Source organism: Zea mays, chromosome 7, assembly GCF_902167145.1.
Source record: "Zea mays cultivar B73 chromosome 7, Zm-B73-REFERENCE-NAM-5.0, whole genome shotgun sequence".
Taxonomy (NCBI): Eukaryota; Viridiplantae; Streptophyta; class Magnoliopsida; order Poales; family Poaceae; genus Zea; species Zea mays.
The window spans coordinates 1,366,605-1,388,817 of record NC_050102.1 but is presented as its reverse complement, the minus strand read 5'-3'; the positions used below and the strand labels follow the sequence as shown (position 1 = coordinate 1,388,817).

General features: G+C 51.3%; 4 protein-coding genes across 4 annotated transcripts; 2 read left to right on the top strand and 2 right to left on the bottom strand.

The window, feature by feature from the left end:
- The first annotated feature begins 13,221 nt into the window (after positions 1–13,221).
- On the top strand, positions 13,222–14,272 carry LOC100273230 (uncharacterized). The gene has a single exon (NM_001147672.2). It carries the CDS (start codon positions 13,320–13,322, stop codon positions 14,070–14,072), a length of 753 nt encoding a protein of 250 aa, NP_001141144.2. The 5' UTR covers positions 13,222–13,319; the 3' UTR covers positions 14,073–14,272.
- An 82-nt stretch (positions 14,273–14,354) lies between these two features.
- On the bottom strand, positions 14,355–15,173 carry LOC100285341 (uncharacterized). The gene has a single exon (NM_001368185.1). It carries the CDS (start codon positions 15,129–15,131, stop codon positions 14,490–14,492), a length of 642 nt encoding a protein of 213 aa, NP_001355114.1. The 5' UTR covers positions 15,132–15,173; the 3' UTR covers positions 14,355–14,489.
- Positions 15,174–15,520: 347 nt separating this feature from the next.
- On the top strand, positions 15,521–16,319 carry LOC100304142 (dirigent-like protein pDIR3). Its single transcript, NM_001165614.2, has one exon. It carries the CDS (start codon positions 15,594–15,596, stop codon positions 16,224–16,226), a length of 633 nt encoding a protein of 210 aa, NP_001159086.2. The 5' UTR covers positions 15,521–15,593; the 3' UTR covers positions 16,227–16,319.
- A 130-nt stretch (positions 16,320–16,449) lies between these two features.
- LOC103631871 (dirigent protein 1-like) lies at positions 16,450–17,240 on the bottom strand. Its single transcript, NM_001158356.2, has one exon. It carries the CDS (start codon positions 17,212–17,214, stop codon positions 16,579–16,581), a length of 636 nt encoding a protein of 211 aa, NP_001151828.2. The 5' UTR covers positions 17,215–17,240; the 3' UTR covers positions 16,450–16,578.
- Positions 17,241–22,213: the final 4,973 nt, after the last annotated feature.

Sequence of the window (22,213 nt, the reverse complement as noted above, 5' to 3'; positions counted from 1 at the left end):
TAATGTGCTACGTAATACTACCCTAATGTTGCTACTTTATTCATTATCTTTGGTGTTGTTGAATGGATGGTTAAAATATTGCTAGAAATTTATAATGGTATTTAGATGAATATACTTGACATTTATATAATATACCATTTTGATAGATGTTTAATCTTTGTAGGTACGGGTGACTCATACCTACCAATGTATATGGGTCACCCGACATGATTATTTTTTGTCGTAGATATGGTTATGTGGTAGTAATACCGATGAGTATTTATCCATTGCCATCTCTAGACACGTTTCAATCTATGTCAGGTCTAGCCGTGCTCGGGCGGGTCCGACCCATCCATTTGAACATCTACCGTTCCATATATATGCAGGATTTCAAAAGATTGCTACAGACAAATAAAAGCGTGGTAATCTAACGGTCTAACCACTGGATTAAGACTTAAGGTCGAGAGAGAGACACGAGTCCCGTTTCAGTAAAATATTAGGCCGTCAAGATCACAGGGTAACGGGGAATTGAATGATCACACGATACCGCCTTCTTTGAGCTGGGAAATGATCTGGTTGGAGAAGCTACTGTGGAGAAAAGCTGCTTGTAGAATGTGTTAGTTAGAATCTAGGTGTTTGACTAGATTATCAGATATCGGATTCTGAAGTATATAAGATAAAATGTACTAACTTCTAATGTAGTTAATACTTAATGATGTATGGAAATTTTGCGAATATTAGGATATATCAAGATATATCATGCTAAATAGCGAGACAATTGTATTTTTGGGCCAACAAACAGGGGCATGATTGGTCCAGTTTTTTTTTCAAGGAGCTTTTCTGAGAAACTGGTTGTAGGAAGGATCTGGCTGTGAAGAGAATATAATTGTCGTGACGATTACGTGCGGAGGAAGATAAAAAAGTTCATAAGGTTTAGGATGTAGAAAGTGATTATTTCTTTCTATTGCAACGACTTGGCCAATTCTTTGTTTATGTTGATTTTAGACGATTTTGACTAAAACGATTTTCATAGAAGCGGACTGAAAATCTTAGTGTTTAACGGTCTGCAACAGCTTGTGCTATCAGTAGTTGAATAAAGTTGAAACAAACGAAGTCATAATGCTTCGCAGAAATGGGTTTACAAACATGTACTAATTTATTAACCTGTCATTTACCGTATTTGTTTTGTTTTTCTAATTCGTCTACATGTATTTGTATTTGTGGTCTATGAGACACTTTTTCCCCTCGCAAGTCGCAACAGAGAAGAACCGGCGAATCTATAGCATGCACACATTAATCATTTTGCTAATTCGTAACAAGTGGTTGGGCAAGCACCTGCATATGGCTCCGACGACGAGCGGAGCCGCCACCGACTTCCATGAGCGACGGTATCGAAGATCCGGTAGCTGGCACCAAGATGCGCATCTGGCTTGGCAGCTTCGAGTTGGCCGAGATGGCCGCCATGGTCCGCGACGCCTAGCTCAACTCCCCTGCTCTTGAGCCTAATAATTGAAGCAGACTACCATTTCAGTTGTCAGCATGTTCTGAATATTATTTTTGGGCAAAAGCAATCATCACCAAATACAACCCTACAACTCTAAAATTTGCCATTTTTCACATGTAGAACTGATCATGGGATCAATGGATTTACCTATCCTTGTTTTGCTCAAACGGACAGCCGTACACTTGGAACTTCTTGTATGCGCGCGATGCGACGTCTCGAATTTTTGTGTGCATGTTTTTCATGGCACCCCAAGGAGGAGGTACCCTGCGTACAATTGAACAATTAAAAGATCTCGTCATAACATATCTTGATTAATGCAACCGATTAGTTGTGTTGATCTGCATCAAACCACATGTGGCAGGATGCCGAGCAGAGACTCAAGAAGGCCCTTACCAGCCATAGAGAGGCAGCAGACTACACTGATATTTCTCTGATAGTGGTCTATTGAGCTGTATTGCACACAAAAATAAACGTTTGTATATAAGTTATCGTGTTATTATATGTTCCCGTCGTAACGCACGGGCACTCACCTAGTACAAAATATGAAGGGAATCAACAAATGACTGAGGCTCTCTCCAACAGTGCTCTGTATCGTCTCTCGAACTAGACGTGGGGAACACTGTGTCGGGGACCATAATTAGGGGTACCCTCAAGACGCCTAATTCTCAGCTGATAACCCCCATCAGCATAAAGCTGCAGAGGCCTGATGGGTGCTGTTCGAACCAGTTTTGAGCCGGCGGACAGTCCGGCCCTGAGGCCGGACGGTCCGCGGTCCAGACGGTCCGCGCCTGTGGGCCGGACGGTCCGCGCGTGCGCAGAACAGATTAGGGTTCCGAGTTTTGTGCTACGGTTGTTAGCTATATTTGCGGGATTAGCTCGGAATCAGTTGTGTAAAGGGTCCAGCCCCCCTCCTCTATAAATAGAGAGGTCTACGGCCGATTTGTAATGATCAATAATCGAATCAATACAACTTTTATTCGCATTTTATCCTAGGAGTAGTTCTAGTCTAGTGTAGGTTTAGCCTCCCAATCCCCAAATTCTCCGCCTCTCCTCGACTCTACGTCGATTAGAGGAGTCTAGGTCGGCCTGCCCGAGCCTAGACACCACCTAGGATCTCTACTCCCCGACGGGGTCCCTCCCGGGAGCGAGATCCAGGCGCCGTCGGCGATCTTCCGCCGTCCCTGCGTACGTGCGGACTGTCCGGCCCCAGGGCGCGGACCGTTCGGCCGTCAGGCAGAAGTCCCAGCCGCGCACCAGGCCGCGGACCGTCCGGCCCCAGGCCGCGGACAGTCCGCCCTTGCGCAGAGAGCACCACCGCGCTTCGCACCAGGCCGCGGACCGTCCGGCCCCTGCGCACGGACCGTCCGCCCCTGTGCAGAGGGCACCGCCACGGTTCTTGTTGAGTGTTTGGCGCTCCGAAAAAGCGTCAACATACTTTTTGGCGACTCCGCTGGGGACGACATATCTAAGCTTATCAAATCGGCCCTCAATGGCCGGTTCAAGGGATAGCTCTGATATTTCTCCAAGCAACATCATAGAGCCGACTTGGAAAACCTTGCCGGCTGACGAGCAGCTCCAGTTTGAGGAGCACAAGGAGCGGATGATCCAGGAGGCGAAAGCAAAGTTCTTGGCCAACTTCAAAGTGGACAGGAACAACAAGGTCGTCCGACATCGGGCGACGGATCCGGCTTCGCTCCAACCCACGCCAGATATCCCCAATGTAAGTAATACCAACGATCTGCAATCTCTTAGAAATTATGTAGAAGATCAGCGTGAACAAATGCAGAACATCATAGGGGGTATGCAAAGCGATCTTAAGAAACTAGTACGTGCATTTGATAAATCTAGTACCGCAAATTTTCCTTCGCACGAGGTTGAGTTAGGGGATAACGCGTGTAACACATCGGCTACAGGTTGTCACGACCAGTCACAACCCCTTTATGGGATGCCGATGGACACATACCCTAAGCAACCGCAAATCGGCAGCAAACCAGCCGATCTGCACATGCCCGGACCGTCCGCACATGAGCGCGGACCGTCCGGTCCAGCAACAGTCGGGCCTATTTTTAATGAGTTACCTAGATATGCGCCCGAGCCACCACACACGGCACAGAACCCAAACTACCCAGTCGGACGGTCCGCATACAACGACGGACGATCCGCATATAACCACGGACGGTCCGGGTACGTATCCGGACAGTCCGCGCATGAGTCTTTTGCGGAGGATTGTTACATGAATCCTCGCCCGTCCCAGCAACACTTCCCATCACACTATGTGATGCACCAGCCCATTAATTCAGGATCCAGAGCCCAGGAAAGCTTTCCGGCCCCACCTAGAAGGCCGGAAAGAAACGATCAAACCTATGAGCCATATAGGGCAAATGGAAATGCACCTCGTAGCTCAAACCAGTGGGAGGAACGACAACATACCAACATGCAACCAACCCCACCTATGTTTGACCAGAGAGCCGGTGGTCTCGCACCGGCTGCCATTGATATAGTAAGGGAAGAAATAGCCGGGGCGTTCCGAGATAAGCTCGGAGTAAGCATGGTCCCTGGGGGGCAATCATATCGGAAACCTTATGACAGCCGATTTGATCACCACCCATACCCACAGGGAACCAGGATACCCGAATTCACAAAATTTTCGGGTGATCAAGGAAAGAACACACGTGAACACATAGGCCAATTTTTAGCACAATTAGGAGAGTTGGCCGACACAGAGGCGTTTCGCGTACGTTTATTTTCATTATCTTTAACAGGAACTGCGTTTGCATGGTACGCCACTTTACCTCCTAATTCCATTTCATCATGGGGGGATTTAGAACAAAAATTTCATGATCATTTTTTCTCCGGTGACTATGAGTTGGATTTGGTAGATTTAGCGTCGTTGCGACAGACAAAAGATGAATCGGTTAATGATTACATCCGGAGATTCCGAGATACAAGAAACCGATGCTTTCAAATTCATTTAGCAGAGAAACAGCTAGTAGGATTAGCCTTTAATGGTCTGCGATATTATTTAAAAGAAAGATTAGAAGGCATCCAATTTTTTACACTAGCACAGTTACACCAGAGAGCTTTGGCTTGCGAAAGCCGGAGCAAAGAAACTGCTAAAACAATGCGTCACAACGTACACATAGTAGAATGCGACCAAAGTAGCTCAGATGACGAATCAGCAGAAGTGTACGCTGCTGAAATGGTTTGGCCAAAGCAGGCTAAATCTTCGGCTTGTGCTTCCTTACAGCCGGTTCAAAAGAAACGGCAAGAGGAGGTAAAGTTTACATTTAATGTTGGTAAATGTGATAAAATATTTGATGAGTTACTTAAAAATGGCAATATTAAAATAAATCACACTGTTCCATCCACCGACGAGCTAAAACGTCGTGCGTACTGCAAGTGGCATAACTCATTTTCTCATGCCACTAATGATTGTAATGTATTTCGGCGACAGATTCAATCGGCCATTAACGAAGGACGATTGAAATTTCAGGAAATGCAGGTGGATACAGAGCCCTTTCCGATGAACATGATTGACTTCGAGGGCAAGAAAGTCTTGGTTCGGCCAAATACAGCCGATAAAGGCAAAGGCAAGGAAACAATCATCGGCAATGCTAAAAGGGCCGATGGAGATTGTAAAGTTGCTTGCAGGAAGGTGGTGGCCGAGAAGACCCCCGATGGAGGGGAGACACTGAAGGTGACCATCACAGCCTCTAACACTGGGGGGCAAGCGCAGACAGGGAGACAGTTGCAGGAACCCGTGCTGCGCATCACGGACAGTCCGCCATCCCGACGCGGACGGTCCGACGCTTCCCCGGACGGTTCGGACGACTCTGGCGGACGATCCGGCCATGCTCAGGACTCGCAGCGACCACGTACCTTCAAACCACGACGACCAGAGATAGGTACGTGGAAAACAAATACATTTAAAGCAGCTGGTCGGCTGATCAAGCCTGGCCCGACTTTCGATCAATTGTTGTCTAAATATGTGAAGAAGAAGGCCGGCCCCAGTGACCGGCCACCGAAGCGACCCCGCTCACCCATTCATGAGCAACGTCAGGTCAGGCCGATTGGACCACCTCACCAATCGGAAGAAATGAAAGGTCCTATTGTACAATTGAGACCTAACATGCCGACATGGACCCCTCCACCCCCTTATCCATCTATGCCATATCCATACACATACTTACCTCCACCATATGTCCCAAATCAAATGTGGGGCATGCCACCATATCCATTTGGGATGTCACAGTACCCCGCCTGGGGGGCACCCCAAACATCCGTTTTTGATAGGTTGGCGCCGCCAGTGCAAGACCGATTGAGCGCTGCTGAATCTGGTCACCAGGCACAGGCCCAACAAGATTGCCGGACTACTCGGCCTCCTAGACCGACCAATCCGGCAGGGGGGCATCTGACTGCAACAAAAAAGGACATCATCAAAATAGGCACTGCAGATGTTGTCATACAAGAAGATAATAAAGGGCCGATGATTTTCGGCAAATCGGCCAACACAACCGAAAAGGATACGGCTACCATCAAAACAGTCGATCCAAAATACTCCATGCCTCGATGGTGCCCAGCGGGATTGACACGATCCCAAAAGAGAAAATTACAGCGCCTAAGAGCAAAGGAGAGCCAGGAGAAGGAGGCGGAAAAGACATTTAATGACACACATCCACTATACCCGCCACCGCAAAAGAAATGGAGACCGAAGGCCGTTGAGAAAAAACAAACGGCCACAGAAATAGAAAGTCAATCTGCACCAGGCGCGGACCGTCCGGCCCCTGCGCACGGACCGTCCGCCGTTCACCAGGAAGTCTCTGGACGACCTGCACCAGGCGCGGACCGTCCGGCCCCCGCACGCGGACCGTCCGCCGTTCACCAGGAAGCCTCCAACGACACGACAACATCAATGGAAGAGGACGATCTGCTGGGAGAAGACCTGGTCGACTACGAGGCTTCTCCAGAACGCCCAGGTATGGATGTAAATATTATTACATTTTCTGCCGATTGTACTATTATCGGCGACGATGAACCTGTTGTTGCCCAGTTTGATTTTGGTCCTAAAGAAGCCGCCTTTACTAAACCAAAAGAATCGGTAAATCATTTAAAGCCGCTCTTCGTGCGCGGCCACATTGATGGGATACCAATTGCTAAGATGTTGGTAGATGGAGGGGCGGCTGTAAATCTAATGCCTTATTCATTATACAGAAAATTAGGTAAACAAGATGACGAACTTGTCAAGACCAACATGACCCTCAGCGGTGTTGGAACTGATAGTTCGATCAAAGCCAGGGGAGTCACGTCCGTTGAATTAACCATCGGGACTAAGACCCTTGCTGCTGCATTCTTCGTCGCTGATGTAGAAGGAAATTACAGTTTAATCCTAGGCAGAGATTGGATTCACGCCAATCAATGTATACCTTCTACATTACATCAAATGCTGATACAATGGGTAGGCGATGACATAGAACAAGTACATGCTGATGTATCGGCCTGCATCGCTGTGGCCGATGCCCCTGTACTCTGGACTTATGAGACTGCTACATGTCTCACAGGAGTAGACTTTTCTGATTATCAATTCATAAGTATAGATAAGAAAGGTTTCATTCCTGTAATGCTAGAGCCGATGGAGAATCGGCTAAATCCTAAATAAAGTTAAAATGATGAATACACACAAAGTTCATGAGTCTTTGGTCACAGACAGTTCGGCCGCCAAGGCCGGATGGTCTGGTCTTTCACAAAAGAGTTCGGACTTTAAGACCGAGCATCTACCACAGCGAAAAGACAGTATTACGGATGACCCGGTCCCCGAGACCGGAAATTCCGCCATCACACAAAGATCATCTGATTCCTCTGTAGGAGACATGATAGAGGAATTCAGAGATCTTGATAAACTAGGACAGGGGTTTACATCGGCCGATCCTTTGGAGGAGATTGACATAGGAGATGGTAAAACTCCAAGGCCGACTTTTGTAAACAAGACCCTGGAGACCGATTCTAGAAATGAGATGATCGGTCTATTGAAGGAATATTCAGATTGTTTTGCTTGGAATTACACTGAAATGCCTGGACTAAGCCGAGAAATTGTCGAACATCGGCTGCCTATTAAGCCTGGTTTCAGACCTTTCAAGCAGAAAGCTAGAACATTTCGTCCAGATCTTCTCCCACGAATCAAGGACGAAATCCACCGGCTGCTAGAAGCTAATTTTATTAGACCTTGCAGATACGCAGAGTGGGTCTCCAATATTGTGCCGGTGGAGAAGGAGTCAGGTAAGCTTAGAGTATGCATTGATTTTCGTAATTTAAATAAAGCAACTCCTAAGGATGAATATCCCATGCCCATAGCCGATACATTAATCAATAATGCATCAGGAAATAGGATTATTAGCTTCCTTGATGGTAATGCCGGATATAATCAGATTTTCATGGCCGAAGAAGATGCGTCTAAAACGGCCTTTATATGTCCAGGCTTCATTGGTTTATTTGAATGGGTTGTCATGACATTTGGTCTTAAAAATGCTGGTGCTACTTATCAGAGGGCTATGAATCTGATCTTCCATGAGTTGTTAGGAAACACTGTGGAAGTCTACATTGATGATATTGTAGTCAAATCGGCTGAGTTTAGTTCTCATATAGCTGATTTGCGCAAAGCCTTTGATAAAATGCGTTGGTATGGTTTAAAAATGAACCCACGTAAATGTGCTTTTGGAGTGTCGGCTGGTAAGTTTTTAGGATTTGTCATCCATGAACATGGTATAGAAATAGACCCTGACCGAATCAAGTCTATTCGGAATGTGGGGCCTCCGACGTGTAAGGTCGAAGTGCAGAGGTTTCTTGGCAAGGTGAATTATTTACGAAGGTTTATTTCTAACTTAGCCGGGAAGATTGATGCCTTCACCCCTGTCCTTCGGCTTAAGAATGATGCTGAATTCACTTGGGGGGCAGAGCAGCAGAAAGCATTTGATCTCATTAAAAAATACTTGTCTTCGGCTCCCGTGTTAAAAGCACCACAAGTAGGAGCACCATTCAGATTATACATTGCAGCTGAAGACAAGGTTATTGGGGCTGTTCTGACACAAGAAACTGAGGGGAAGGAGCATGTGGTGACATATCTAAGCCGAAGGTTGGTGGATGCTGAAACAAGGTACACTTTTATTGAAAAGTTATGTTTATGCTTGTTTTATGCATGCACCAAATGTAGATGTTATTTACTGTCTAGTCGTTGCACTGTTTCTGGTCAAGCCGATGTAATCAAGTACATGTTGCATAACCCAATTATGAGTGGTAGAATTGGTAAGGGGGCTTATGCACTTATAGAATATGACTTGGCTTATGAACCATTGAAATCTATGAAAGGCCAAGTCATAGCAGATTTTATTGTAGAACATCAGGTTAATGATATTCATGAACTAGACATATCATACCTCACTATTACTCCTTGGACTTTATATTTTGATGGATCGGTTTGCAATGAAGGGCAAGGAATTGGCATTGTGCTTGTTTCACCAAGTAATGTCTCCTTTGACTTCTCTAGCCGATTGGAAACGTATTGCACTAATAATCAAGCTGAATATGAGGCCCTCCTATTCGGTTTAGAACTGTTAAATGGTATGGGAGTAAAACATGTGAAGGTATTTGGTGATTCTCAGCTGGTTGTCCAACAAGTGTTAGAAGAATATCAATGTCTTGATGGTACTCTAAATAGTTATCTTGAGAAATGTTGGAGCATAATCCATTCTTTTGATGAATTCAGTATTCAGCATATCTCTAGAGTTGAGAATCATAGAGCTAACAACTTGGCACAAGATGTATCGGGTTATCGGATAAAGAGAGGGAAATTTCACAAAACTGAAAATCTGATAACTAGTGCAGAGCCAAATTCCCAGGCCGCGGACCGTCCGCGTGTTGACGCCGGACCGTCCGCGATTACCAGAAAGGTTCTCTTAATCGATTCGGCTGACAATGAAGCCGATACAAATGATTGGAGGACACCTATACTTAATTATTTGCAAAATCCCAATATCAGGACAGATAAGAACATTCGGCGAACAGCTTTCAAGTATGTTTTGATGAGTGATGAACTTTACCGCCGAACGGTTAATGATGTCCTGCTTAAGTGCTTGGGCCTAGATGATGCTATATTAGCCATGGCCGAAGTACATGAAGGGATTTGTGGTACCCATCAATCAGCTCCAAAGATGAAGTGGTTGTTGCGAAGGTCTGGTTTTTATTGGCCTAGTATGACAGCTGATTGTTTCAAGTACTACAAGGGGTGCCAAGTGTGTCAAAAATTCGGCGACCTACAGTTGGTCCCTGCAGCCGAATTACATCCTATCATCAAGCCTTGGCCATTCAGAGGATGGGGATTAGACTTTATTGGAGAAATTCATCCTTCATCATCAAAGGGGCATCGGTTTGTGTTAGTTGCCACTGACTATTTCACCAAATGGACTGAAGCCGTTGCTCTAAAGAACATGACGCACAAGGAGGTAATTGAGTTCATAACTGAGCATATTATTCATAGATTCGGCATTCCCCAGACCTTGACTACAGATCAAGGTACTTCTTTTATGTCAAAGGAGGTACGTGAATTTGCTAAATTATACAGAATTAAGCTGCTTAATTCGTCTCCATATTATGCTCAGGCCAATGGACAGGCCGAGTCTAGTAATAGGACGTTGATTAATTTGATAAAGAAAAAGGTATCTGATAATCCTAGACATTGGCATAAGATTTTGTCTGAAGCTTTATGGGCTCATAGAATATCTAAGCATAGTGCTACTAAAGTATCTCCTTTTGAGCTTGTCTATGGGCAGGAAGCAGTGTTACCTGTGGAAATAAGTTTGAATGCTGTCAGGTTTGCCAGACAAAATGATCTAACTACTACTGATTATTATAATTCAATGATGGATAATATTGATGAGGTGACCGACAAGAGGATGATAGCTTTGGGAGCAATAGAAAAGGACAAGATCATGATAGCTAGGGCCTACAACAAGAAGGTCAAAGCAAAATCATTCCAAGTAGGAGACTTGGTGTGGAAGACCATTCTGCCTCTAAGGAATAAAGACCGAAAGTTCGGGAAATGGTCGCCAAGCTGGGAGGGTCCTTATAAAGTGAAACAGGTGATGTTTGGTAACGCTTATTTACTACAAACATTACAAGGCAAGGATTTACCTAAGGCTTTAAATGGGCGTTTCCTCAAACAGTACCATCCTAGTATGTGGCAAGATGCCTAAGAAAACCGATGTGATCACATCGAGTTAGTTGCTTTTGGTTCGCCTAGCTCCACCAAAAGGCAGGGGGGCATATGTTCGAACCGGTTTTGAGCCGGCGGACAGTCCGGCCCTGAGGCCGGACGGTCCGCGGTCCGGACGGTCCGCGCCTGTGGGCCGGACGGTCCGCGCGTGCGCAGAACAGATTAGGGTTCCGAGTTTTGTGCTACGGTTGTTAGCTATATTTGCGGGATTAGCTCGGAATCAGTTGTGTAAAGGGTCCAGCCCCCCTCCTCTATAAATAGAGAGGTCTACGGCCGATTTGTAATGATCAACAATCGAATCAATACAACTTTTATTCGCATTTTATCCTAGGAGTAGTTCTAGTCTAGTGTAGGTTTAGCCTCCCAATCCCCAAATTCTCCGCCTCTCCTCGACTCTACGTCGATTAGAGGAGTCTAGGTCGGCCTGCCCGAGCCTAGACACCACCTAGGATCTCTACTCCCCGACGGGGTCCCTCCCGGGAGCGAGATCTAGGCGCCGTCGGCGATCTTCCGCCGTCCCTGCGTACGTGCGGACTGTCCGGCCCCAGGGCGCGGACCGTCCGGCCGTCAGGCAGAAGTCCCAGCCGCGCACCAGGCCGCGGACCGTCCGGCCCCAGGCCGCGAACAGTCCGCCCTTGCGCAGAGAGCACCACCGCGCTTCGCACCAGGCCGCGGACCGTCCGACCCCTGCGCACGGACCGTCCGCCCCTGTGCAGAGGGCACCGCCACGGTTCTTGTTGAGTGTTTGGCGCTCCGAAAAAGCGTCAACAGGTGCGATTAAGTCAGGGATCAGTCCATACGAGTGACTCGATCACGCTTCGCCCGAGCCTAGCCTCGGCCAAGGGCAGCCGACCTCGAGGGACTTCCGTCCCGCCCGAGGCCCCCCTTTTAACGGCGGACGCATCTCCGGCTCGCCCGAGGCCTTGGCTTCGCTAAGAAGCAACCCTGACTAAATCGCCGCACCGACTGACCGAGTTGCAGGAGCATTTAACGCAAAGGTGGCCTGACACCTTTATCCTGACGCGCGCCCCCCGGCAGAGCCGAAGTGATCGCCGTCACTTCGCCGCACCACTGACCGGTCTGACAGAAGGACAGCGCCACCTGCGCCGCTCCGACTGCAGTGCCACTCGACAGAGTGAGTCTGACAGGCAGTCAGGCCTTGCCAAAGGCGCCATAGGAAGCTCCGCTCCGCCCGACCCCAGGGCTCGGACTCGGGCTAAGACCCGGAAGACGACGAACTCCGCTTCGCCCGACCCCAGGGCTCGGACTCGGGCTAAGACCCGGAAGACGACGAACTCCGCTCCGCCCGACCCCAGGGCTCGGACTCGGGCTAAGACCCGGAAGACGACGAACTCCGCTCCGCCCGACCCCAGGGCTCGGACTCGGGCTAAGACCCGGAAGACGACGAACTCCGCTTCGCCCGACCCCAGGGCTCGGACTCCGCCCGGGCCTCTGCCGAACGATCTCCGCCTCGCCCGACCCGGGGGCTCGGGCTCGGCCTCGGCCACGGAAGACAGACTCGACCTCGGCTTCGGAGGAGCCCCCACGTCGCCCAACCTAGGGCACAGGCCCGCCACGTCAACAGGAAGCGCCATCATCATCCTACCCCGAGTAGTTAGTGTGCAACTATTGATCTTATTGGTATTACATAGTGAGGGACTTGAGGCTCGTATGTTACGAGATTAGCGGTCTCACTAGTCCAACCACGAGTAGTTAGTGTGCAACTATTGATCTTATTGGTATTGTTAAGTGAAAGTGTGTGATTATTACTCCTGGTGATTGATATCTGTGCCGATTGGAGTGGGTCGATCACCTGAAAAGGCTATGGGTGATCTGACTCAAGACTTGTATACGGTTGCGAGTAGTTCACCATGTGGGAGCGGTGAACAAGCAGAGTATAGAGCACATGTGGAGTCTTCTAAACTTTGATATTAGCTTACTCATTTATACTAGCATATAGGCCGCAGAGGGGAGAGCAGGGTTCCACGCCGGCGACGCGAGTGGTGGAGTGAGGGCGAGGGGGCAGCGGGGACACGGAGGAAGTGGAGGTGTGGGGCGGTGAGGTCGCAGGGGAGTCGGGTGAGGGATAAAAGTAAGGAAGAGATGATTATCCAACAATCTGAACTATTTGTTTTGGTGGTGTGTTAAGTCTAGCTGTATTTTGTTTGGTAGATTTAATGGAGTTTATGAGTGTGTGAGTGATTTAGTTGGATGAGTTTTGTAAATTTTAAACTGATGTATTATATAGTGGTATATATTACACCTGCAACCATGAACAGTAGATATTATGCATGATATATATTAATATATTTGTTTTATAAAACTTTAACTATTAAAAAAGCGCCGAACACGGTAGTACAGAAGTTGGTCGTAGGAGGGACACCGGTTCCAACTTCCAACATCGCCAGCCAGCCCAGCTTGGTGATGCCGCAATGTCATGTCACCAACCACAACCAGCGTCAGCTCCTCCACGTACAGTACATAATAAGCTAACAGTCCATTCCGTGCGCAGCCACAAAGCTAGCTTATTTCCCTTCCCTTCACGCGGCAAGCGGCGGCCGGCCTTCCGCCGCCATGGCCACCACCACCGCGCCCGTCCTCCTCGTCTTCCTCGTTGCCATTGCCACGTCCGTCGCCCCCTCATTCCCCATCCTGACGATGGCGGCGGACGCGGACAACGGCACCACCCACCTGAGCTTCTTCATGCACGACATCACGTCGGGCGCCAGCCCGACCGCGGTGAAGGTGATCAAGGGGCCCGGCGCGGGGTCCACCCCGACGGCGCCGGCGCTGGGCATGACGTTCGGCGACACCATGGTGATCGACGACCCGCTGACGGAGGAGGCGTCGCCCGCGTCCGCCGCGCTGGGCCGCATGCAGGGCTTCTACATGCTGGCGTCCCAGACCGGGGCGGCGCTTATGGTGTGCGCCAACCTGCTGCTCACGTCGGGGGCCCACAACGGGAGCACGCTCGCCGTGCTGGGCCGCGACGACACCGGCCAGGACGTCCGGGAGATCCCCGTCGTCGGCGGCACCGGGACGTTCCGGATGGCCACGGGCTACGTGCTGTGGAAGACGCCGGATGGGATCAACGGCACCGACGCCACCGTCCAGCTGGATGTCTACGTCACCACGGACGGCAACGGCACCACGGACGCCGGCGACGCCGACGGCGGAGGCGGATCCCCGTCCGCAGGGTCAGGGTCGTCGGGGTCGTCGGGAGGCTCCAAGTCCACCTCCGGTGCCGAGAGTAGGAGGAGGAGGATGACCGGCGGGTGGGTCGTCGCCGTAGTGGTTGCGGTGGTTGGATCCTTCTGGGTTTGGTGAGCAACGACCTGTTGACGAAGGATGGGGGTGGGTGGGTGGTGTGTGAGTGGGGTGGTGGTCCCACATGCTGGTGGGTGAGAGTGGGTGCATGTGCTCTGCTGCGGCATGTCGGTTGCCGGCATCATTCCTATCTATCTGTATTGGACTTGTTCTAGAGCTTTTGCTTTTCGCAAAAAAAAAGACATGCGGGTCATTATGTTAAAGTCAGAAGAGTTTTCTTTACAACGACGATCTTTATGAACTGTTAAAGATATGAGACAGATATCGAGCATCATCGTATGAAACTTTGAACCGATTCGGTTTTATATCTAAATGATTGTCATTATCAATCATGAAAGCCATTTTCTTAATACAACATTTGATGGAGCAGCATAGAGAGCAGGAAAATGATCTACATTTGATGGAGCATCCTACGAGTCAGGTCAGGCAGAGCTGACGAGCAACTCCGCAGCAGCAGTCTTGCTCGGCGCCGGCACGGACGCGTGCACGTCCAGTTGCAGCACGGCGTGCACTGAGGACTCCACCCTGGCCGTGCTCCACAGCACGTGGCCCGCGGCCCGGCGGAGCGCCCCCGTCCCGCCGACCACGGCGAGCTCCCTCACCGGCTGCGAGGTGTCGTCGCGGCCGGCCACCACGAGCGTGCTCCCGTTGTAGGGCCCCGCGGCGAGCATGAGCGTGACGGCGACCACGAACACCGGGCGGCTCATGGAGCCCGTCATGTAGGTCCCCTGCGCGCGGCCGACGGGCGCGGAGCCGGCGGCGAGGCCCGCCGTCAGGAGGTCGTCCACCGCCACCGTGTCGCCGAAGCAGTTGCCCGGGTGCATCGACGGGTTCTCCGGGCCCGGCCGGGCCCTTCACCAGCCGCACCGCCGTCTGCCCCGGCCCGCCCACGATGTCGTGCATGTACAGGCGCAGCCGCACGGGGCGCCGGCGGGCCGACACCGCCGACGGCGACGCCAAGAGGGCCAGAGCGACGCCGGCTACTACGAGCAGGAGGCTCCTGTTGCTTGCGGTTGCGGCGACCGAGCTGCTGACGCGGATGGCCATGGGGGCATGCATGGACGAGCCCGATAAGCTGAGAGCCTGAGAGTGATGCGATCTGCAAGAGGAATCGGTTGGTGGGCTGTCTGTCTTTCACCCTCTCTACCTTTCCTGGGAAGTTGCATTGTCACTGTCTTTCACCTGAAGGTGTTCAATGCAAGTTTAAGGGCTCAAGTGATTCCAAGGTGACACACACCATATCAACATCTGGTTTGAGTAAATCTAATTTTGAATGGACTTGCTAAGTTACGGCACCCGTTTTTCTCGTGCGGAGAATTTGATAATCTAAGTGACTTAAGTTTGAGAGAGTAGCTACATTTTATTCAATTTTTTTCCAGGGACAGAGATGGGGGCTAGCCTGCATTAAAACCAGTAGGACAAGGGATGGCCGGACTCGCTCTCGCTCCATCCATCCATCAGTGGAGTGAAGTGAATAATTCAACACCAGCAAAACACACACAAGTTCGTTCGCAGCAAGTAATGGCGAGAACGAGAGAGAAGCTGACGCTCCTGGTGGCCGCAGTCGCCGTGGGCCTCCTGCTAGCCGGCGGCGCGGGCGCGGGCGTGGCGTCGGCGGCGCGTGGCCGTGAGGGGCGGCGGCGCGTGCACCTGCGGCTGTACATGCACGACGTGATCGGCGGGCCGAACCGGACGGCCATCCGCCTCATCTGGGGCGTGGGCCCGCCGCACGCGTCCATGCCGGGGCGCACCTTCGGCGACACGGTGGCCATCGACGACCTCGTCACGGACGGGCCCGGCGTCGGCGCAGACTCCAGGCCCGTCGGCCGGGCGCAGGGCACCTACATGCTGAGCTCGCAGCACGAGGAGGTGATCGTGGTCAGCATCACCGTCGTCCTCACCGCGGGGCCGTACAACGGCAGCACCCTCGTGGTGGCCGGCCGCGACAGGATCTACGACCAGACGAGGGAGCTCGCGGTGGTCGGCGGCACCGGGGGACTCCGCGGGGCCTCCGGGTACGTGCTGTGGACGACGGCCAAGGTGTGGTCGGAGGTGCACATGGTGCTGGAGCTCGACGTGCACGCGTCCGTGCCACTGCCCGACGAGGACCACGACGACAACGACGTTCTTGTTCTTGGCAGTAGGGATGCGTAGTAAGATAGACATGGTCTGTATCTGTCCCTGTCTACCACCGATCCCATCAATGAATAAATAAACAAATATAAAAGGAGCTTGAATTTTAGCTCAGACTATATATTCTCAATGCATGAGAAATATATTAATTACAGCTTTGAAGAATCTATATCTACTAATTATTTAGGGTTTTTTAAGGTGGTGCCCTCGATTTTGGTGGTGTGCTCAGTTTTACATGCATTGAGAACCGTCTGCAGAGCTAAAATTGAAGCTCATTTTATATTTATTTAATCATAAATGGAATCGGAGGTTCTCCTAGACAGAGATAGATAGAGAACCACGCATGTCTCACGTCTACTAATTAAGTTACTACTCATCCCTGCTGCCAAGAACAAGGTCGTTGTCGTCGTCGTCGTCGTCCGGCAGTGGCAGTGGCACGGACGCGTGCACGTCGATCTCCAGCGCCATGTGCACCTCCGACCACACCTTGGCCGTCCTCCACAGCACGTACCCGGAGGCGCCGCGGAGGTCCCCGGTGCCGCCGACCACCGCGAGCTCCCTCGTCTCGTCCTGTACGCGGTCGCGGCCGGCCACCACGATCGTGCTGCCGTTGTATGGCCCCGCGGTGAGCGCGAGCGTGACGTCCACGACGAGCACCGCCCCTCCCGCTGCGAGCTGAGCATGTAGGTGCCCTGCCCGCGCGCGGCCGACGGGCGCGGAGCCGATGTCTGGGCCCTCCGTGAGGACTGTCGTCGATGGCCGCCGTGTCGCCGAAGGACCGCCCCGGCATGGTCGCGTGCGGCGGGCCCACGCCCCAGACCAGCTGGATCGCCGTCTGCCCCGGCCCCCGGATCACGTCGTGCATGTACACCCGCAGGTGGACGCGACGCCGGCCGCGCATCGCTGCTGCCGCTGCCGCTGCCGCTGCCGCCGCCGCCGTGTCCACGGCGACGACGACGAGGCACACGGCTGCGACGAGCAGCAGCTGCCTGCTGCTTGGTGTGCCCATATCTTTTTTGTTTGGCTATGACGTGTGGTGGTGTGTGATTGACTGGCTGATATATGTATCAGCATACCATGCCAGACGAGCAATAATGCACAGCACCTACCTCTCAAAGGAAACTGTTGACACTGCCACTGCTACTCAAATCAACTACCAGCAGGGCCAGGGAAGGAAGAGCATCCACCAACAGCAACACTCCAGCCGCTATTAACAAGAAGAAAATGGACAGGGCGACAGCGACGAGGTGGGCGAGCAGCTGCAGAGACCTCAGCGTATTGCAAGTCACAAATTACCACCCACATGCGTCAGCTTAATTACTTGCTGGCCCAAACTAAGCATGCTCACAGAGAGAGCTGACCCAAACAATTAAGCTCCAGGGTAAGCATGAACAGTGGAGTCACCGAGCACCTTGCGTACACGGCGTTGACAGACTCTGATGTTCCCATCCCATCTGGGTATATAATCACCCACCCACATCCACACACATATACATGGTAGCAGTGATGTGTGGTCTCACTCTCACCTTATTCAATGGAGAGCTGCCAGGAGCAGTCGCCAACGATTTCAAGCACAGTCATATAGTAGTAAGGTACAAACCCAAAGTTTGTCAATGTTGATCTAAGGAACTTACCATGTGCCAAACAGATCAAACAGAGAGAGCTCAAGTTCTCCTTATTCAATGGAGAGCTGCCAGGAGCAGTCGCCAACGAATTTATCTCCATAGAAGCTCTCAGGCTCCACAAATTTGCAGCACTTGAAAGAGGGCCATCACAAAGTTTCTCTGCAAGAGTCTTAGCTTCCTCCAGTCTTTCTAGTTTCAAGTAAAGTGATATGAATTGGCAAGCAAGATCCTCAGTAAGACACCCACATGATTCTGCATTTTTCATAAACTTTCGGTATGGATCAAGTGAACACTGAAAACAACGTGTGTAATCGGGCCGCAGAGGCCCAAGTTTACTGCGACCTGGAGTAATAGATACGAGGCCCAACTACTGCGACATCGATTGGGCCCGCTTGGGGAAGTGGTGACAGTTTCATGTCGCTGTCAAAGGGAATGCATGCATAGTCATAGACAAGACCAACTGACCACCAAGTTGTAGTTGCACGCAGACTCAAGCTACAGACAGCAGGGCTCTGACAAGCAGATACAGGAACAGAACACGAGAGGAGACGACTCCAACCAATGCATTGCATGACTTGACCTCACCTCTGCACGCCATCCATCCTCTGACCAAAGACTTTTTCTATCATGCATCCATACTACTACTGTGCTTTAACGAAGAATATTCATTCAACGTTTCTTTCCTTATGAAATCACATACATTCAGAGTTTTAACAGGCGATTCAGAGTTTCTGAAATCACATGCTCCAACGACTATTATAGTATAGTATACCGTTTGCCGTATCTCCACAGCAGAGGCACAACAAAATACTAGTAATAGTACAACAGTATGGCTAGCCGTTGCCTTCACTTGCGCTTGATCCGCCCATGATCTTTCATCCTCTCTCTCTCTCTCTCGATCTCTCTCTTAATTACAGCTTGTGCCTCACAGGCAGCACGTGCATCTGGATATATATACACCTTTAGTCGTTTGGCCTAATTGTGCTCCGTGATTCGTGTACGTTATTGTTGTTATTAGTCACCATATATTTTTATCATCCTATGCATGTGCACACGGCCAATAAACAATACGCTGTATATATAATGCTAGCTAATGCCTATGTGTATCGGCTGTCTGTTTTCAGAGTCCACGCTTGACGATGATTGATGAAGAAAACGAAACCAGATTTCTAGACGTTTTTAGTACCTGTTTGGATCACCGCCGATGTCCTCACGCCGCGCCACAGTTGTGGCGGCCGAATCGGCTGCCGCGCCTTAGACGTGGTGTTGCGTTGGAGGTCAGCGTCCAAACAAGCCCTTCGTATTATTTAGCGCCCCAGACGACGACTAAACCACTACTCCACGTTAACTTGTACTCCCTCTACCGCAGAGTATTATTGTCCGTGATTATTCTTTTTATAAAGTGTATGTATCGAGAGCTTCTACAAATCGCTAACCACGTCCACAAACTATATATTCCGTAACCTGCTGTGGTGCTTTTGTTTGTGTTTATCTATCAAGTAGATCTGTCATTGCTGAACGTTAATTAACTGTATGTTGTTGTTAGTAACAATTGTCGGTGCTCTACTATTAATAACTCAATACGAGCAAACCACCTCGCTAAATGTACAATACATCAACGAACCATTGGTCCCTAAATATATTACACCATCAACCGGACGATTGGTCGCTAAAAATGTGTCGGCGTCGGCCACTAACATTTTAAGTGATGACACTTACATCAGCCATCTCCATAAGTCGCTCAAATGCGAAATATACCTAAAAAACATATATGAAAAGTGCTTAACTTCAGGAACTCAGAAAAATACTTCAACAAAAATCAACCCTTAAGCGGACTCTGTCCTATTGTGAACGAACAAGGTCCACAATACCAGGCGCCATATATGAAAAGTGCCAGCACGCAGTTCGTATATGATCGCCGATTACGCGAGTGATGTGACAGGCTCAGACTGTACATACTATTCTGTCAGCAAGTGGATATATATGTCCAACAAGAAGCATGCATATATAATTTTCTCGCTTTCACATATGTACTCCTATTCAACGGAGTATCTATACATATCATTATCCGCTGATACATTCAACACACTTTTCATAGTATGAACAAACCAAATTTGAAAATTTAGGCTCTGGCTTATTTAATTGTACGCACAAACAAGATAAAGTCACAAAGGTATACATCCACTCATAGACTTTTTATTTTTATTTAAAAAAAGCTTGAAACTTTTTTTAAAATATTTCTAGAAACTAGAAAATGCCATATATAGGAGTTAAAGCAAAGGTAAAGTTTAGTCAGTTTGGAAGGGTAAAGATCCAAAGAGCTAGAAGTGACTAACTTAAAAATAGTAAAAATGCACTCCATCGGTCCCAAAATATTAGTCATTGTAGCATTTTAATATATTCATACAATATTTAATATATGCTCCAGGATCGATCCGAACGTGTACACGTACACTTACACAGGGGAATAAGTAAAGCGTGGGTAGCTTATAGTTGTACATGAAGCACGAGCCCGTTAACCCGGCCCGAGGCCCGTTTTTTTGTCCCGGTCCACGCCCGGCCCGGCACGTGAGGGATGGGCCCGGGCTGGCACGACCCAGTGGAGCAGGTCGTGCCTAGGCCGAAAGCCAGGCATGTGGGCCGGCACTGCACGACCTGCTCCCATATGGCCAGCCCGGTGCCTCTCACGGCCTAACCCCCTCGCCCCCTCAGCTCTCAGCCTCTCACTCGCACTCAACCTCCCGGCTCCCTCTCTCTCTCCCCGACTTGACGATTCGGCGATTCCCCTTTCGGCGACTCAGCTCCTCCGTCGCGGCGCCGCCCCGATCCAGCGACCTCGACGCCCTTGGCTCTCGTCCCCGACGTCGGTGACCTCGATCCACCAGCTCCTCTCTACCCTAACCCCTCTCCCCTATCCTATCCCCTCTCTCTCGGTGAACTATGCGAGTTCGTGTTGTCGTCTAGTCCTCCCCTCCGGCCCTCCCCCGCTGGCCGTCATCTCTAATCGGTGTCTGTCTGTCGTCTCGGTGGCCCCCGTTGTCAGCGTTTCGAGACCGGGGGGTCCCTCAGGCCGACGAGTGAGTGTCGCGTGCCCCAGCCCAGATGGGTCGAGCGCGTGGGCGAGCGAAGGGGGGAAAGGAGTGAGGCGGCCGGAGACCGGCGCGAGAGAGGTGGGAATCCCGCGGCCTTCGTGTTCGTCCCGCGCCCAGGTCGGGTGCGCTTGCAGTAGGGGGTTACAAGCGTCCACGCGGGTGAGGGAAGCGAGCGGCCCCAAGAGAGCGCCTGTCCCGTCCTCGTCCCGCGCGGCCGACCCTCTCTAAGAGGGCCCTGGTCCTTCCTTTTATAGACGCAAGGAGAGGATCCAGGTGTACAATAGGAGTGTAGCAGAGTGCTACGTGTCTAGCGAGGGAGAGCTAGTGCCCTGAGTACATGCCAATGTGGCAGCCGGAGAGATCTTGGAACCCAACTAGTGTGACGTCGTGGCTGTCGGAGGAGCGGCGGAGCCTGGCGGAGGGCCAGCTGTCGGAGCGGTTGTGTCCTTGTTGACGTCCTCCTGCTTCCGTAAGAGAGCTGAGAGTCGCCGTCGTCACAGGGCATGCGGGGCGCCATCATTGCCTATCTGGTGGAGACAGCCAGATGGGACACCGGTCTTGTTCTCTGCGGCCCGAGTCAGCTCGGGGTAGGGTGATGATGGCGCTTCCTGTTGACGTGGCTGGCCTGCGCCCTAGGTTGGGCGACGTGGAGGCTCCTCCGAAGCCGAGGTCGAGTCTATCTTCCATGGCCAAGGCCGAGTCCGAGCCCCTGGGTCGGGCGAGGCGGAGGTCGTCGGCAGAGGCCAGGGCGGTGTCCGAGCCCTCGGGTCGGGCGAAGCGGAGTTCGTCGTCTTCCGGGTCTTAGCCCGAGTCCGAGCCCTGGGTCGGGCGGAGCAGAGTTCACCGTCTTCTGGGTCTTAGCCCGAGTCCGAGCCCTGGGGTCGGGCGAAGCGGGATTCGTCGTCTTCCGGGTCTTAGCCCGAGTCCGAGCCCTGGGTCGGGCGAAGCGGAGTTCGCCGTCTTCCGGGTCTTAGCCCGAGTCTGAGCCCTGGGGTCGGGCGAAGCGGAGTTCGTCGTCTTCCGGGTCTTAGCCCGAGTCCGAGCCCTGGGTCGGGCGGAGCGGAGTTCGCCGTCTTCCAGGTCTTAGCCCGAGTCCGAGCCCTGGGTCGGGCGGAGCGGAGTTCGCCGTCTTCCGGGTCTTAGCCCGAGTCCGAGCCCTGGGTCGGGCGGAGCGGAGTTCGCCCTGGGTCGGGCGGAGCGGAGTTCGCCGTCTTCCGAGTCTTAGCCCGAGTCCGAGCCCTGGGTCGGGCGGAGCGGAGTTCGCCGTCTTCCGGGGCTGAGCCCGAGTCCG

Coding starts and splice junctions, on each gene's coding strand:
- LOC100273230 (NM_001147672.2), top strand. CDS start 13,320: ATGGCCACCACCACCGCGCCCGTCCTCCTCGTCTTCCTCGTTGCCATT.
- LOC100285341 (NM_001368185.1), bottom strand. CDS start 15,131: ATGCATGCCCCCATGGCCATCCGCGTCAGCAGCTCGGTCGCCGCAACC.
- LOC100304142 (NM_001165614.2), top strand. CDS start 15,594: ATGGCGAGAACGAGAGAGAAGCTGACGCTCCTGGTGGCCGCAGTCGCC.
- LOC103631871 (NM_001158356.2), bottom strand. CDS start 17,214: ATGGGCACACCAAGCAGCAGGCAGCTGCTGCTCGTCGCAGCCGTGTGC.